The sequence below is a fragment of the Nanorana parkeri genome, unplaced genomic scaffold, assembly GCF_000935625.1.
Source record: "Nanorana parkeri isolate BGI_ZX_2015 unplaced genomic scaffold, ASM93562v1 scaffold1129, whole genome shotgun sequence".
Lineage (NCBI taxonomy): Eukaryota > Metazoa > Chordata > Amphibia > Anura > Dicroglossidae > Nanorana > Nanorana parkeri.
The window spans coordinates 231,750-249,168 of NW_017307397.1; the positions used below are offsets into that span (position 1 = coordinate 231,750).

Consider the following 17,419-nt stretch of genomic DNA (forward strand, 5'->3'; position numbering starts at 1 on the left):
GGGCTTCGGGGAAACATTGGGGGTCTAGACAGACCCCTGACATTTCCCTTTTAAAATAGAAAAGAAACTGAGCACACCAAATCCTCAATTTCCTTTTCTGCAGCCTCAGCGCTCAATGAATGGCTTCCCATTCATTCAGAAACTGGTGAGAGTAAAATATTTTACTCTCACCAGTTTATGAATGGGGAGGAGCCTTTGCAGTGAGCGCTACACCCCATTCAGAAATTTATGAATGAACAGGAAGTGATGTAAATCACATCCTGCTCATTCATAACTGGGGACACATAGCACTATGTGTCCCCAGTTATTTACAAACATTGGAGTGATCAGACGATCACTCCAGTGTTTGTTCCGCACACACAGAGGATCGGTAAATGTCACAGATATTTACTGATCCTCCGCTCGGCCACGCACACAGCCGCTGTCATCCTGAAACTGACAAGATGACAGCGGCTGCTCTCTCTTCGCCGCTCGGCCATCCTGAAAGCTGCGGTTTCTCTCCTCCCCGCTCAGCCGTCCTGACAGCAGGCAGCGCTCCCTCCTGCGCCCACCCTCCCCCAGACTTCAGCAGACAGTTTCTTCTTGTAACCGAGGACATCGCTGAAGCGGGCGGGGGTATTAGGAGGAGGAAGCGTTGTCATGTCGGATGGCCAGCAGCGAGGAGGAGAGAAGCCACCCCGAGGACGAGCTGTGTTGGCCGCCTGGCGCCTTTATTGACATGGCGCCGTGTGCGGCCGCACAGCTCGAACACCCCAAAGGCCGGCCCTGTAAACAGGGTACCAATAAACAGGCGATTTGCTACTTACAGATTAGAATCCCCAACACACTGTGCAAACTACGAGCTGTATTTTTAAACAATTCGTAGAGCCATTTGCACTGCAAAATTGTATATACATTCAGGTGCACATGGAGGAAAAAAATGAATGTTATTAGTAGGGATGCACCGATACTAGTATCGGTATTGGTGTCGATGCCGAGTATTTGGACGAGTACTCGTAGTCGCCCAAATGCTCAGATACCTTCGCCGACACCGGAACTTCTGATCAGAGGAAGATTTCCTCTGACCTGCAGTGCCGTAGGGGAACCTGGAGCCGGCTTAACGTGCGATCAGGTTATGGCCACTAGATGGAGCTGGCGAGCATAGGACATGCATTCTTCTTTCCTTTGCTTCTCAGCTCCATCTAGTGGCCACAATGGGGTATTTTCCTTACATATGACCTGGAAAGAAAATATTAGGGATGCGCTGATACCGATACTAGTATTGGTATCGATGCTGTGCCAAGTATTTGGGCGAGTACTTGCCCAAATGCGCAGATGCCTAGCCCAATACTTCCTGTATCAGAAAGCCGGGCAGCGTTAAATGACGTGCTGCCCGGCTTCCTGATTGGTCGGGAAGCCGGCTTCATGCTCCCTCCTCACCTCATAACTAGGGAGCATGGAGCTGGCTTCCTGGCCAATCAGGAAGCCGGGCGCCGCATCATTATACGGCGCCCAGCTTCCTGATTGGCCAGAAAGCCGGCTCCATGCTCTCTCGTCACATAGTGACGAGAAGCATGGAGACGGCTTCCCTGCTAATCGGAAAGCTGGGTGGCGGGTCTTTACACATCGCCTGGATTTCTGAATGGGACTTTCGGTACTCTGTATTCAGTATCGGCGAGTACCAAAAAAATAATACTGGTGCTTGTACATGATATCGAAAAATCGGTATTGCTGCATCCCTGGTTCTTAGCATATCTTCTTCCCAGATCTAATGTAATTTCAGGTGAATGCCACATTATGGCCACTAGTTGGAGCTAATGAGCATGGGAAAGAAGTCATTATTTCCTGTGCTCCTTAGCTCCATCTAGTGGCTACAATGAACATTCAACGACTCTGCCCCTATGTGTTATGGATTAACACTATAATTCATATTTTTGGTGAAATAAGTCACATTTTAATAAATTGGAAAAAACTATAAATAAAAATTACTGAAAGCCATTTAAACGTTAATTTTACCATGATGAGAACTTACATGTGGTCACGTTGATACGTGTGATATTAGTATCTCCAGTGCCCAGAGACAAGGGTAATGACAGTTCTTTGGTTAGGTAATCTTTTATCAGGACAGCCAGCGCGGGGTCAGGAATGCTGATCTCCACATCCAGAATATACTCTGACACTGGCACTGGAAAGAAAGAAGATGGACACGGTACAATTAACATCGTATTTATAAGATCTTCACATCTTGCAAAACGTATCTAAACCCCAAACCAAAAGTGTCATATTCTGCAGCTCACCCATCCTTAGTCTGCATTTGTTTACAGTTTTTAGTCTTTTTTCCTTTATTTTCACCTTGCAAGCTTGCAAACACTTTTTGTCCCTCGGGGTGGCTACACACACTCCTTCACTGTATCCATGGAGGGACCCATGGTGGTCACTCAGGCTGGACTTCAACCATGCCTGCCTTTGTTCATCTCCATTATATGGGGATTGACAGGGCCGGATTTACTTTCTCTGCTGCTCCAAGGCCAAGTTGCTCAATATGCCCCCCTACTCGCCAAACACCCCCTCCCCAATGGTGAATGGCAGACCTGCAGGATGCATAGAAGTGATCTCGGCAACATCATCGTTGGAGGGCTGACACCAAAATGTCATGGATTGAGAGTAGGGCTGGATTTACTCTCTCTGCTGCCCCAAGGCCAGGTTCCTCAATGCGCCCCCCTACCCACATGGAGAATGGCAGACCTGCAGGCTGCATACAAGTGATCTCGGCGAAACCACCAAGATCACTTGTACAAAACAAGCGGAGGCTTCCCCGCTGTACATTTAGCTTTTGCATGCACAAAGCAGGGCTAAATGTAGAAAACAACTGCCCACCCGGCGCCCGGAACTGCATATCCCTAGAGTTGGGAGATAGGAGTTCCACACCCCTGCTGCCCCTCTACTCCCTGCTGCCCCAAGGCCGGACCTTGGTTGGCCTTGTGGGAAATCCGGCTCTATGGATTGATGGGGTTAGTCATATACAGAAGACACATTATAGTTCCAGTTTAGCTCACAGGGAGCGACAAGGACACAGCATTTTTGGCAGGACCAACATGTATTTTCTGTTCATGCTGAAAATGTATTTAGCCTGGAAAAAAAACTAATGCGGCCACCACATCTAAGGACTGGAAAGCTGCAAAAATATTACATTTTTGCTCTTTGGTTTAGTTGTTTTTTTAAGGTTTACTGACATCTACAGAAATAATTTATCAGGCAGAAAAAGAGAGCTCTACATTTATGTCTTTATAAAATGTTTTTTATGCTCTATAGAAGTATCTTCCTTGCCAAGGATAAGCATGCACTTCTCAAAAAGACCTTTAGGTGGTGCTGTCTACTGAGGAAAGACTACAGTATACTTTTTCCAGACTTCGAGGAATTGTCAAATCTGACTGTTAAAGTCCAAAACATTCAAAAAAGAGAAAAGACAGATATGAAAAATATTAGACATGTGCAATTTCATTTTGTTCAGAATCAAAATTCGGATGGATTTCCCGAAATTCGGACACATCCGAATTTTCGAATTGCATTAAGGTGCTCCCGAATGCCATTCGGGTCTGGGAGCCATATACATATTGTATATTACTAAAGCTGAGGCTCCCAGACCCGAATGGCATTCAGGAGCTCCCGAATACAATTCAGAAATTCGGATCCTGAATGCCATTCGGGTCTAGGAGATTCAGCTGTAGTATTAATATCTGTATATGGTTTTCTGTGGTAGTCGTAACGAATATTCGTAAACGCATCCAAAACTAACGAAAATTCATATTTTCAGAATCAGTAAGATTAATCAGATACGTAATGGCCATGTTCCCCTAGAACTGATATATCAAACTTGGGAGGAAGTTAGCAGGTCGAGTTCCTCCTCTGGCACCCCAGTAGCACAGTTTCCAGGCCCCAGTTCCATTTCCATTAGCAAACTGCGGCCATTAGCAGATGTCTCATCCAATGCCGGGACAAGGTCCTTTTTAGTTCCCAAGGCAAAAAGGCCAAAGTGTGCCCCCTTTGCTGCACCTCCCCCTTCTATTGAAGCACCATAGATGTCCCTTCTGCTTATCCCTCGGCATAGCCCCGGACTTACCCTCCATGTTTGATTTTGAATCCAGTTTACAACATGGAATATGCAGCAGGAGAAGTGGGCCTCCATAGCGGGGGTCAGAAATTCTGCCAAGGAGCTCTAACTTCGGGAGTCCCCAATTGTAAAAAGGCAACTGATGTTTTTGAGCAGTCTGACCCTCTAATGGTATGGAAAACGGCAAGCATCCCATTCTTCACTCAGCTATCTGATACAAGGCTTCATATTTATGTCTCAGGATTATAAGGGAGAGGTTGTACCAGCTCTGTTATCTGTTTCCAGACCAGATTCCAGCTGCAGCCTGAGCCAACTATGGCCAGGAGGGCTCGTACACACAACACCAATCAAGTGGTCACTATGGATACCAAACCATTTAGATTTATGAATAATAGTCATTCTTACTCAGCTGACAAAATAAATATCTGAATAAAAGCCAAGATCTGATCCAAAGGGAGGGCCTCTGGGCAACGGCAAAATATGTGTGAGATTGCAATTTTTAAAGATAAATGGCATAACAGCCCATTAGCTTATTTTCTGTGTGTTTCCCGTAGATGGTTGCCTGGAATGCCCTCTAACCAGTTCCCATAATAAGTGAGGATCCAGTTTCATTGCACCCCTAGAGGGCACAACCAAATGCAAGTCACTGTCACTGAACCCCATGGCAAGAGCAATCCTGGCAAGCTGCACCCCCCCAAAAAAAACAAAGGTTATCAAAATTAGCAGAAAGCTTTACCAGACGGGTTATGGTGAAGAGGTCTATAGGAAGGAACCAAAAAGCCTCCTCAGAAATAATCTGCAGCACAATAGAGCCTTCTTAAAACCAAGGTACCTGCTTCACAAATCCCAAAATAAGGCGTTCATACTTAATTTAGGCATCGTATAGATATTTCCATCAAATGCCAAAATAGAATACATCCAAGTGTAGGGTGCTGGAGCAACTGGTGGATGGCACCACAGAAAATAGAAGGAAATACGTTGCCAGCACACTTCAATCTTCTGTAATCAAACCACCTTTATCTGCAGGTCATACAGAAAAGTTAAATCTGCTAGAACCACCAGGAGTCCCTTCATCAGGAAGAGTGACATAAAAAATACAAATAACCCCAACATCAATGAGAAATCAAAACTTGGCATCACCATGAAGTCATCATGACGGTATATTTGTACTTCCCAACTTTCTGAGACAGAGGGACACAATGTACTTGGGTAACTTACAACCGATGAGGGAAGAACCAAAGACTACTGGCAAAAGGGTATGCATACATATTTTTTTTGGGGGGTGTGCTCCATATGGAGAGGCAGACTTGATGGACCACTTGGTCTTTTTCTGCCATCACTCTTTCGTCTTTCTACATTTTGTTAAACCGTTCCATGTTTTAATTTGTATCTCCAATTGTTAATTTGTTGTGTTCTTTAATGTTCAATGGGACTTCAGACTGCGTACATTTCAACAAAGACTAGAAAACAGGGAAGTTCTAAAACCTTTGCCTGGTAGTGTATGTCTTGCCAAGTGGTATTAGCATCAGGCACATGATCATTGATAAATTTGTTGTGTCTCCACGCCGGCCTGAGAAGATAATTACACCACAAGCATGTGACCGAGACGGCAGGAAAGATTACCGTGTTTTCAGTGGTTAAGGTGTGACTAACCTGTTTGTTTGCTGATCCAGATACCCACAAGCCATTGTTATTTCATCTTTTTTCGCTGATCCTCCTAGATTAATACAACTACAAAGCGCTGGACTCCTGCTGAATATAGGGCATCTCATCTAATGTTCACACATCTATTTAGCTGTTTTACTTTATATAGTACACAATAGCTATTAGGATCACACTACATTTGGATCATACCTTTCTAACCCCAGTTGACTTTGAAAGCACTTTGAGATTTGCTGCTTTGTTGATTGTTAAAGCAAAAGATGATTCTGCTTGTATTTTTCCCTTCCCTGGTCCCCTATACCCCCTCATCAGCATGGTAGTGACATTATTAAATAAAACGTTTCCGCTTTCATTACATACCTTATTTTAGACCCCGTACATGAAGGGTGGGGATAAGGGTCAGGAGGGCAAAAAAAGTTTAATAGGGAGCTGAGATCAGGAACATGGTGACATGACCTCAAACTAGCAGGAGGAAAGCTACTAAATAACTTTAGAAAGGATTCCTGTTTTTTGCGTAATTGATGCTTGGAACAGACTTCCAGCAGATGTGGTGAGCCGGTCAACATTCAGGGCCCATTCACACTCTGTGCAGTGAAGGGCGTTTTTCCTTACTTGGTCAACACCGGTCACTGCAAGGGCACATAGAAGACAATTGTGACCCCCTGCAACCCATCTGAAGCATGAAAAACATGTAGATCAGGGAAGCCAGAGAAAAGTGAGAAGTGCTTAACTTGTTCCGGGTCAGTTACTCAAAGCACTGTGTCCATTGAATCAGCATGACAGCCAGACATATAGGGGGTTATTCACTCGGCTGCCGAAGGCTATTCACTTCGGCACCCTATGGCTGATTTCAGCCGTACATCGGCTGACTTTGGCTGACTTCGGTTCAGCCAAACATGCTCAGCATGTTCGGCTGAGCCAAAGTAAAGAACACGTTCGACTTACCAATCCAACATCTAGATCAGCTGAGCTGAACCTCTGGCAGTTCACTCGCTGCCGTTCGCCCTATTGTCATAGGGACCGAATGGCAGTAAGTGAATATACGATATACGAATAAAAAAATGACATGTAAAGAAAGTAAAATATTAAAATACAGTGTGGGGCCCCCCTCCCAAACCATACCAGACCCTTTAGATCTGGTGGGAAAGTTAGGAGGGATCCCATCCTCCCAATAAATGAGGGATCCCCCTAAAATTCCCAACCAGACCCTTGATCCAAGCACAGTCCTGGCAGGGCAGGAAAGGGGGGGACGAGTGAGTGCACCTCCTGCCATACCAGGCCACATGCCCTCGGCACTGGGAGGGTGCTTTTCCAGGGGTCCCCCTTGGAAGAGCACCTTGTTCCCTGTGCCAATGGGGACAAAGGCCTCTTACCCACAAGCCCTGGGGCATTGGTTGTGGGGGTCTGTGGGCAGGGGTGCTTATTTGCATTAGGGTACCCCTTTAATTTGGGTAATTGCAAGGGGTACCCCTTTAATTTGGGTAATTGCAAGGGGTACCCCTTTAATTTGGGTAACCCAGATGTTGCCCCCTCCTTGTGAATGAGTAAGGGGTTCTTGTGCCCCTACTCATTCACTAAAGGGTTAACAGTAAAGTAAAAATAAACACACCAGACCTTTGAAAAAAATCCTTTAAGTGAAAGAAAAAAATCACAACAAAAATGTATGACAATTCCTTTATTAATTTAAAAAAAATCAAAAAATTGATCCAACTTCGTAATCCTAAGGTCAATCAAGACGTCCAGCGTTGCCCACGAGGAGGACGACTCGTTGAAATAAAAAACCCCGACACCCGCCGACCCGACCGAACGTGACGAACTCCGTCGCAAAATGAAGATTCTGACAGATGCCAGTAAAATATAACCAATTGGGCGGAGGTAGCGATGACATCACCGCTATCTCCACTCAACTGTTTACATTCGTCCGGCACCTGTCAAAGTCTTTTCGCAGGTCCCAGACAAATCAAACCAAATGGGTGGAGTCGGTGTACTTGTTCAACACTGGTCACTGCAGGGGCACATAGAAAACAACTGTGACTCCCTGCAACCCACCTGAAGGCTGAGGAACATAGTAGAGCATAGTGACTATGTATGGTAATTTTCTAGTTGCTCATTTGATGACACTTGCCTATACAATTGGTCATATCATGGATTTGGTGGCAATTGTTCTGAGGAAGCGGTCACAGTTTTGACCATCCTGCAGGCATTGGTATACTATGATAGACTTCCTACTGGACCTCAGACAGTCAGTCCTCCACTTCATCCCTGAGTGACCTTCTTGACTCTACAGAGTAGCACCATAAACTATGCAGAGTTTTGGAACAGCAGTAAATTCACCCCGAAATTAAACATCTCACACTTGAGGCTTGCAAGCTCATGATTAAGATGTTCTCCTTGTCAACCCTGCGGAGATGAATCTGTGTTTTTGCTCGGTTTAGTTTAGAGGAGTGTAAACTGACAAGCTTGTTTAATGAGTGTGCTATGCCCTCTTCTCATGCCAGGTGGTCAGGCTGTTGTTAGTAACACTTTAAACACTTTAAATCCTCAGATCTCACTGTATCATCGGATTCTGAACAATTTTTCAATGGAATGATATCCTGTTGCTGTAAAATGTCAAAGCAAACAGTAAGGCTGCATAGTGCCATAGTGGTTGGCAATCTGCAACACCTCAGCAGTAAAGAAACTGGCTGTCCCCGCATTCTTGGCCAAGGCTGTGACTCATATACCTCAAGGCTGTCCCAATTTTGGAAACATAAATTCAATTTTGAAATTACATGGGACCAATGTGGCCTTAGACTAGACCTGGGCACTCTAGCTGTGGTGGAACTACAAGTCCCATGAGGCATTGCAAAACTCTAACAGCCACAGGTATGGCTCCCAAAGGTCAGAATAATGATGGGATTTGCAGTTTCACCACAGTTGGAGTGCCGAGGTTGCCTACCCCTGCCTTAGACAGTTTCCAGGCAGAAATAAAAGGAAAAAATGTTCACATGTACAATAGAGATACATCCAGTAGACCTGTTCTCCTGTTATTCTGTACCATAGGCTGGCAATACATGGATTGAATTTCCTGCTGAATCAGTGGAAATGCGATCTACTGGTGGCCCTCTCAGCAATTTTCAATTGACTTTTGTAGAAAGAACCGGGTGGAAAATTGTCGGCCAAACAGTGACTGCAGTCACCGGCAGGGTAGATTCCTTCATCAATGCTCTTTGGGGGGAATCCTGCAGTGTATGGTCAGCTTTACTCTCCCCCCCCCCAACAAACAAACAAAGTGGTGACAATAGCTACAACTCGTCAAGATAGTGACACCTCAAGGCTGGTCCAATTTTGGCAAGACACATTCTTTTAAATTACATTGGACCACCTGATTGGCCCTCCTCAGCCTGTGACATTCACATCTACTGGAGCCTCTCTTTTTCGCTTGTGTATTCTGAACTGGAAAAAACGACAGCAGACTTCTACAGTGTAAGAACTCTTTGAAAAGTATTGTGTAAAAGTCCTGTTGCACAGGCTTGTTTTTTACTCTATGCCTAAAGGAAATTTTTGCCCATGTGAATGGTGAATTATGTGCACGCCATAGTTACAATATAATTGGCACATTTTGCATGACTTGGCACAGTGAGCATATATAGGCAATCTGGTCCTTATTCATGAGATGTGAGTCCTGCACATGGGCCTATTCTGCATATCAGTTCTCATCCCGTCCATCATTCAATCCATCATCATCTATCATGCATGATGCATGTTACCCCCAGGGGGTACCACCTGAAAGACGGTTCTCTCCTCTGACTTATGGAAGGAGCAACCTTAGACTAGAGTCTAGACCAGTGGTTCTCAACCCGTGTAACCTCGGGACCCACATGTTTCCTTGGTCATTAAGGAATGAAGAAGCTGATTGGTTGCTAATTGTAGCTGTTTGCTAAGAGTTCTCTAGATCAGTCTTTCTCAACCAGGGTGCTGTGGCACAGTGGGGTGCCTTCTGGCTTCCTCAGGGGTGCCTTGAAATTTTTGCACAGCATCATTCCTTAGGCTGGCCAACAGCACCAAATAAAAGAATGACAATAATCCAAGGACGGTGGGATGCATTCAGAAAGGGTTTGGCTCTGTCCAGGCCTGCTTCACCTCCTGTCCTCTGCCATGCTGCCACAGCTATGGTTCCTGATGTGATGGTAGGACTCTGATGACCTGGCCAGGACAGAGGCAAACTTTCATCCCCATCTGAATGGATCCCATCGTCCATGGATTAGTGTCATTCATTTCTGTGGTGCTGTTGGCCACCCTAAAGCATGACACAAGCCAGACCACCCTGGTTAAGAAAGGCTGATCTAGAGAGCCCTGATGTAAAGGGGGAACTCTAATGTGAAAGGGGGGTTCTGATGTGAAGCGGGTGTTTGATGTGAAAAGGGACTTATGATGTGATGGGGGACTCTTATGGGAAAGGAGTAGGCTCTGATGTGAAAGGGGGCCCCTAGTGTGAGAGGGGGGAGAAGAGGGGCTCCAAAGGTGAGAGGGGGTTGTGGACTCTAATATGAAAGGGGGATCTGATGTGAAGCAAGTTTTAGATGTGAAAGGGGCACCTTAAGTGGAGGGGGGGCTTGTGATGTGAAAGGAGGGCTCCTAGTGTGAGTGGGGCTCTGATGTGAGGGGGGCTTCTAGTGTGAGAGGGAGGGAAACTGATGTGAAAAATGAGATTCTGATGTTAAAAGAGGGGCTGTGATGTTTTGCGTGGGATTAGGATCTAGTATGGCATTTTGGAGGGGCCACACATCTTTCATAACATTTACATTTTGCACATTTTAGACTGGGGTGTCTGGAGATTTTGCATACCTTTAAAGGGAAAAAAAGGTTGAGAAATGCTGCTCTAGATCAAATGTTTCCAGATAACTGGTCTTATAATTGTATCATATTTTAAATAATTTAAACAAACGTAGGTCATGACTGTTTCTAAAAGCTCTCAAAGATTTGTTCTAATTTGAAAAGAATATGCCTCTAAGTTCCAGAGAGATGTGGAGTTAGAATTTCCATCATAGCCAAGTAAGCTTAGAAAACTAGGAAGACGAGTCTTCTTCACTTCTTCTTTTTCTTCTGCTCTTCTTCAGTTGTGCCTTTCAGTGGCATGTTGTAATGGCAGGGTGGGAACAGGTACATGGTTCTTTAATTGGGCTGCATATTAGGTGCTCTCCCATTACTAGAGAATTAGCTTAATAGGATATAATTGCTGGATTTAGTTATTTTCTACTGTGTGTCATTTTAAAATACCATCATAATGACCTTTAATTTTCCAGCAGAAACCCAAAGAGAAAATCACAGCCAGTCCAAAACCAGAAGGTATAAGAAAGGTAATCAAAGAGCTGCAACCTACCACACAGCAGAGGATGAAATGCTGAAATAAATCTTCCCACAAACCCCCTATGCTGGTCTTCAAACAACCCCCCAATGCTGACATTCAAGCAATCCCCCAAAGCTGGCCTTCAAGCAACCCCCCTTATGCTGGTCTTCAAGGAATCCCCCCCTCCCCCCCATGCTGGCCTTCAAGCAAGCTCCCCAATGCTTGCCTTCAAGCAACCTCCCCCGATGTTGGTCTTTACGCAGCCCCGCAATGCTGGTCTTCAAGCAACCTCTCCAATGCCCGCCTTCAAGCAACCCCCCGATGCTGGTCTTTACGCAGCCCCACAATGCTGGCCTTTAAGCAACATCTCCAATGCCGCCTTCAAGCAAACTCCCGATGCTGGTCTATACGCAGCCCCGCAATGCTGGCCTTCAAGCAACCTCTCCAATGCCGCCTTCAAGCAACCCCCCGATGCTGGTCTTTACGCAGCCCCACAATGCTGGCCTTTAAGCAACCTCTCCCATGCTGGCCTTCAAGCAAACTCCCAATGCTGGTCTATATGCAACCCCACAAATGACCCCCCCCCAAATGCTGGTCTTCAAGCAACTACCCAACCTCAGTCATAAATTAATGAGCAGGAAACTTCATTCTAATTACAGGAACACAAACAAGAGAACTCAACATTGCAATAATAAATACTGCAATCAGTGTAACCACATCAACCAGTTATAGAGTGTCACACACACACAAAATGAACCTTCAGTATTAATGGATTGTACAGCTGCACCTCCACTAATGTGGTACACCTTACTCTAACAAGTACAACTCGGGATATACTGGTGAGACAGGACATTCATTACAAAAAAAGAATGTATTGTATCTACATCAGGGATAGGCAACCTTGGCACTACAGATGTTTTGGAAATACAAGTCCCATCAGGCACTACAAGAGTCTGGCAGTCACAGGCATGACTCCCATAGGTAAAGGCATGATGAAATTTGTTGATTCCACACAGCTGGAGTGTCAAGGTTGCCTACCCCTGATCTACATAGACACGCCATTAAATAATGCAAGGAAGGTGATTATTATAGACTGGTGGGACATCATTTCTCACAACTGGACCACTATATAGCAGACAGGATTGGCTTGGTTCTTAAAAGAAATTTTAAAAATACTCAGGAAAGGAAAAAATGTTGAACTATGCATGATAATTCTGTTTGATACAAGAGATAACGGACTGAATGTGGACCATTCTCCCCTCTGTGACTCTTCCCCCTTCCTTCTATCCTACAATACCATCTCTACTCCGTATGTGACCACCTCTACTCCATATCTGACCACCTCTACTCCGTATCTGACTAGCTTTCTTAAAATAGCCATAAATGCATAGATTTCTCTCATTGGAGGCATCTCCCTTGCTGGATTTTGTATTCAGACAGATGACACCTGTGGCTGTCTACCTGAACCGTGGTCACATTTGACTGGATGCAGTGGCTGTACGGCTGTCCACCAGGCACCTTCCATTTTTCAATCAAATTTTATCAAGCCACAGGGCCACCCACGGCTTGAAAGTCAGCAGAAATCATCCAACATTTGAGCTGTGTAGGGCCAACATCGCTTTTATTACTCTGTGTGTGTCTTTTTTGCAGAGATTCTTGTCTTTGGAGATACACTGCCTGGCCAAAAAAAAAATAAAAATTCACCACCTGGATTTAGCTTTGTTATGATCTGGGATTGCTTCAGTTGATCAGGCTTAGGTTCAGCAATGTTCTATGCCCAAAAAATGAGGTCAGCTGACTACCTGAATATATTGATTGACCAGGTTTTTCTATCAATGGATTTCTTTCTTCCCTGATGGCACATTAGTCATATTCCAAGATGGCAATGCCAGGATCCATCGGGCTCAGATTGTGAAAGAGTGGTTCAGGGAGCATGAGACATCATTGTCACACATGGATTGGCCACCACAGAGTCCAGACCATAACCCCATTGAGAATCATTGGGATGTGCTGGAGAAGACTTTACGCAGTGCTAAAGATGATCCAAAAAATATTAGAGTGTGACTTTTTTTTGGCCAGGCCATGTATCTTCTAAACGTTTGTGTATAAGTACCGCTTGGACTTAGAAGAACGTGGTAGACCCTAGAAAGCTTGTCCTGAAAATTTGCAAATAAATGTGCAAATAAAATAGTATCATGGACAGTTCTCTCCAATGACTCGTGAAGAACCAATGGATACAATGTAATTCTGCCAACGGTCTACACATTCTCCGCAATATACAGTCAGAGCAGATCTACAAGAATGCAGCACACTCCTTCTGAAGGTTAGCAGAGATTAGTTATGAAAGCACGACACACACATGAGGTGTCATCCCATTGTCTGAGAGGGCCACCAACGTAACAGTCTGACACCACGGAATGCCACAAGGTGCTTTAAATAAAACTTCAGACAAATGCGGGTTTCCGCTTGAAGTGCTGGAAGAAGATGAACTGATTACGTTAGCACTTAGTTCAGGACGATCGCGGCTTATTACGCTTATTTTTGCTTCTTTGATTATGTATGCGGCGAGCCAACTGGGTTTTGTCTTATTAACGGCGACAGAAGGGGTGGAATGTTCCATGATGGAATTGTAGACACATCAACAACGCTTTTGCCGCAGGTTTTTCTATTGAGTATATTGAGGGCCAAAGCTTTGGTAAGAGGTGGGAATCGGCAAAGCCCCGTACTTCCTGTTCTGTAGACACAAGAAGAAATAAGGAGAAGGAAAATCCCTTCTTAGACAGCTGTCACCAAGTGTCCTCATTTGAAGAAATCCCCTCTTTTTTTCTTATACCTTTTGTCTCAGTGTCTATGGTTATCAAGATAATTAGAAAGGGCGGATCTAACTAGAAGGCACAGGCAGCAATAGAAACCTGACAATGCTAATCGTTCGCCGCACAATCCTATTTGAATGGTACCAGTCTCTTGCAGACCCTGTACAGCTGAGCTCAGACTGGGAAAGAAGCACAACAAGGAGCCACTTAGTTCATGTGCTAACAATGAACATGCTAATAGGAGGGGGTGGGTCCATGACAGCCTGAGTTCAGAGGAAATGGTTGAATGATGCTCGCTGTCATTCATTCCTGAAGACTGAGGACATCTAGTGGTGGAAAGGATGTAATGCCAGTGACAGTTCCTGATTCCAGGTGCAGAGTGGCAGAAAGATGAGCTTATCATTGCACTGCTTCACCTTTCACTATCCAATCATAGGCTAGGGGCGGGTCCATGACAGCCTGAGCTCAGAGGAAATGGTTGAATGATGCTGGCTGTCATTCATTCCAGAAGACTGAGGACATCTAGTGGTGGAAAGGAAGTAATACCAGTGACAGCTCCTGATTCAAGGCGCAGAGTGTCATAGAGATGAGCTCATCATTGCACTGCTTCACCTTTCACAGTCCAGTCAAAGGCCTGGGCGGGTCCATGGCAGCCTGAGCTCAGAGGAAATGGTTGAATGATGCTGGCTGTCATTCATTCCAGAAGACTGAGGACATATAGTGGTGGAAAGGAAGTAATGCCAGTGACAGCTCCTGATTCCAGGTGCAGAGTGTCAGAGAGATGAGCTCATCATTGTACTGCTTCACCTTTCACTATCCAATCATAGACTGGAGGCGGGTCCATGACAGCCTGAGCTCAGAGGAAATGGGATGAATGATGCTGGCTGTCATTCATTCCAGAAGACTGAAGACATCTAGTGGTGGAAAGGTAGTAATGCGAGCGACATTTCCTGATACAAGATGAAAAAACCTGCTTCATATGTTTTCATATTTTATTTTTTAATGGACTATATTTTTAGACTGGAGTTCTGCTTTAAAAAATTACCCATGCCCCCATAGAGGAGACTTTTCTTTAAATGTAAAATGCTGTGTGTGTCCCCATTGTGCTGATTTTTTCTTTCTCTTCCTGTTCTGTCTGACGCCCATCACCTAGACAGGAAGTGAATGGAGTTCTCCCTCACGGGGACACACACAACAATAAACAGAGGTCCTGAATGTCTCCATTGCATTGGGGGGATCCCCCGTCATTTCCTGTTCTATCTATATTCCATCAAATAGGAAGCAGAGAGATTTCCCCTCTCTTCCTGTTTTATCTGACACTCATCAAATAGACAGGAAGTGGGGATAAATCTTCCATGTGGTGACACAGGCAGCGGTAAAACTATGCATAGATATAATCCTTCAACATTCTATCCAGACCTGGCCTTTAAGCAATTTGTTAACAATGGAGCTGTATCACTTCAGTGATCATCTGGTTAGAAAACTGCCCGAGCAGGAAAGTCGAGGAACTCGCTGCCAAACCCAAGAAATGGATAAGAATAGGAGAGCAAAAAAAAATCCACACATGAGAAGAGTGCGGTGTCACAAGGTCACATGGTGCCAAGTGGCATCACTATGGGTGTCTTTATTGTGATTGTATATAGCAGGGGTAGCCAAACTGCGGCCCTCCAGCTGTGGTGGAACTACAAATCCCATGAGGCATTGCAAGATCCTCACAGCCACAACTCCCGGAGAGAGATGCATCATGGGATTTGTAGTTTCACCACAGCTGGAGGGCCGGAGTTTGGCACCCCCTGGTATATAGGAAGTACCAAGCCTACCTAGGAACACCCATTCCACCCCAAGAGCTCGCCCACTACCTTGTTTTAGGACTGAAGGCTCTCAAGAGGAGTGCTGAGGCATATTAATTAACCTTAATTTAGACCCAATGACATCATCACTGGGTCTTTGTACTTCTTTATGCAATGGAGGAAGATCATGGCTGGTGGCAGGGGCCGGCGGGGTGTTGTGTATAGCCTTCTGATGACATCACAGCACCCTGCATCGCGCATGCTCGGTCATCTAGTTGATGCCTGCCGGCGGCCGTCTTGGTGAAGAGGGGACGTTCACCCGGCGGGATGAGGTATGCCGCCGGGTCCCCTCCTCTCTCATGACAGTGCCCGACTTTTCATAGGGGTGACACCAAAATGACTGTCAGTCACTGTGGTGTCACCCATCCAATGGTGACATCCCCAGACCCCCCTTGTAAAGCCACTCTGCAGCTTTACCTTATTTACTAAGCTAAGCCAATATTTTCTTCATTTACTTTTTTTTTAGAATTCAACTCTAAGAATAGATAACTGAATGTGACACACATAGGGGGTCTATTTGTAAAAAGATCACAGGGCCGTTCACCCGGCGAATATCTATAAACGTTCGTTCTTTGCATATATGCGCCAGAACCAGCGGCGGCACCGGGGTGGGTGTCACCCAGTGCGGCTGCCACGCATGTGTTATGACGAGAGGAGGGGATATTCACCCGGTGGGATCAGGTATGCCTTCGGGTCCCCCCCCTCTCTCGTGCTCCTATCGGCCGAGCGCCTGATTTAGGGGGAGACACAGAAATGACTGTCAATCATTTTGGTGCCACCCCCTCCGATGGTGTCACCCGGAGCGGGCCGCACCCCCATTGTGATGTCAATGGCTCTGCTCCTTCTCCTCTCAACAACCTTCTTTCTTCCTCCTTCAGACTTTTCATCCTTCACTGGCAGCATGCTTGTTTCAGGTCAGGCATATGGCAGCATCAACAACTCCCATTTCTCGGTCATTCAGTTTAGTTAGCTCTCTTCCTTTTTATGAGTTCACATTTGGTGAATCACAATGTGTGACTTTCTGTGAGTCACATGATCTATTTGTTCACCAGTCCATTATTTTATTCACAAGCCATTCACCCCGCCTTGTATCATACATGTGTGCTAATACATATTAATGAGGGAATGCCCGCACTCTTACTCTCTGCCCAACCCTAAAAACGGAACTGCTGGAACACCGGAGGGACGACTCATCCCAATCAAATGGCAATCATAATCAATGCAGTTTCTGTTGCGGAAGAAGCATTTCCTTAATTCTCAGCGCTTCATTGGCATTACACCGTCATCTGTCTATATCAGGCTCCGCCCACACAGCCGCATCATCCATTCACAATTCTATTCACAGAAGGACTACAAGTCGCACTATGGCAGAGTTCTCAATGGAGCACAATTGTAGTGATGTCACCGCACTTGTAGCCCATTGATTACATCCTCCAGCCCCATAACAGAGTGTTCCCCTATATAGACCTGGGGCTAGGAGCAACAGTCTGCAGGAGTCAGTGCATCCTCCATCTGCAAGGAGCCGTCTCAACACCCACCTTCACTTCAGAGAGTACTTAGCAAGTATCCGCCCCAGGACGGTCCATGCTGTCCCTCTCTGAAAACTGATAAGAACAGACACTACACTTGATCTTAGCCAAAAGGATGAGTGATCAATGCTGAAACCGATTCAATA

At 45.4% G+C, this 17,419-nt stretch overlaps 1 protein-coding gene across 1 annotated transcript in view; it reads right to left on the bottom strand.

Annotated features, from left to right (window-relative positions):
* LOC108796547 (adhesion G protein-coupled receptor F5-like) overlaps positions 1–17,419 on the bottom strand; it is an 81,120-nt gene that overhangs the window by 38,761 nt on the left and 24,940 nt on the right. The window contains exons 4-5 of the mRNA XM_018568042.1: positions 6,289–6,381; positions 2,012–2,164 (exon numbers count right to left, since the gene is read on the bottom strand). Coding sequence (XP_018423544.1) covers positions 2,012–2,164; positions 6,289–6,381 — 246 coding nt within the window. The remainder of the gene's footprint in view (positions 1–2,011; positions 2,165–6,288; positions 6,382–17,419) is intronic.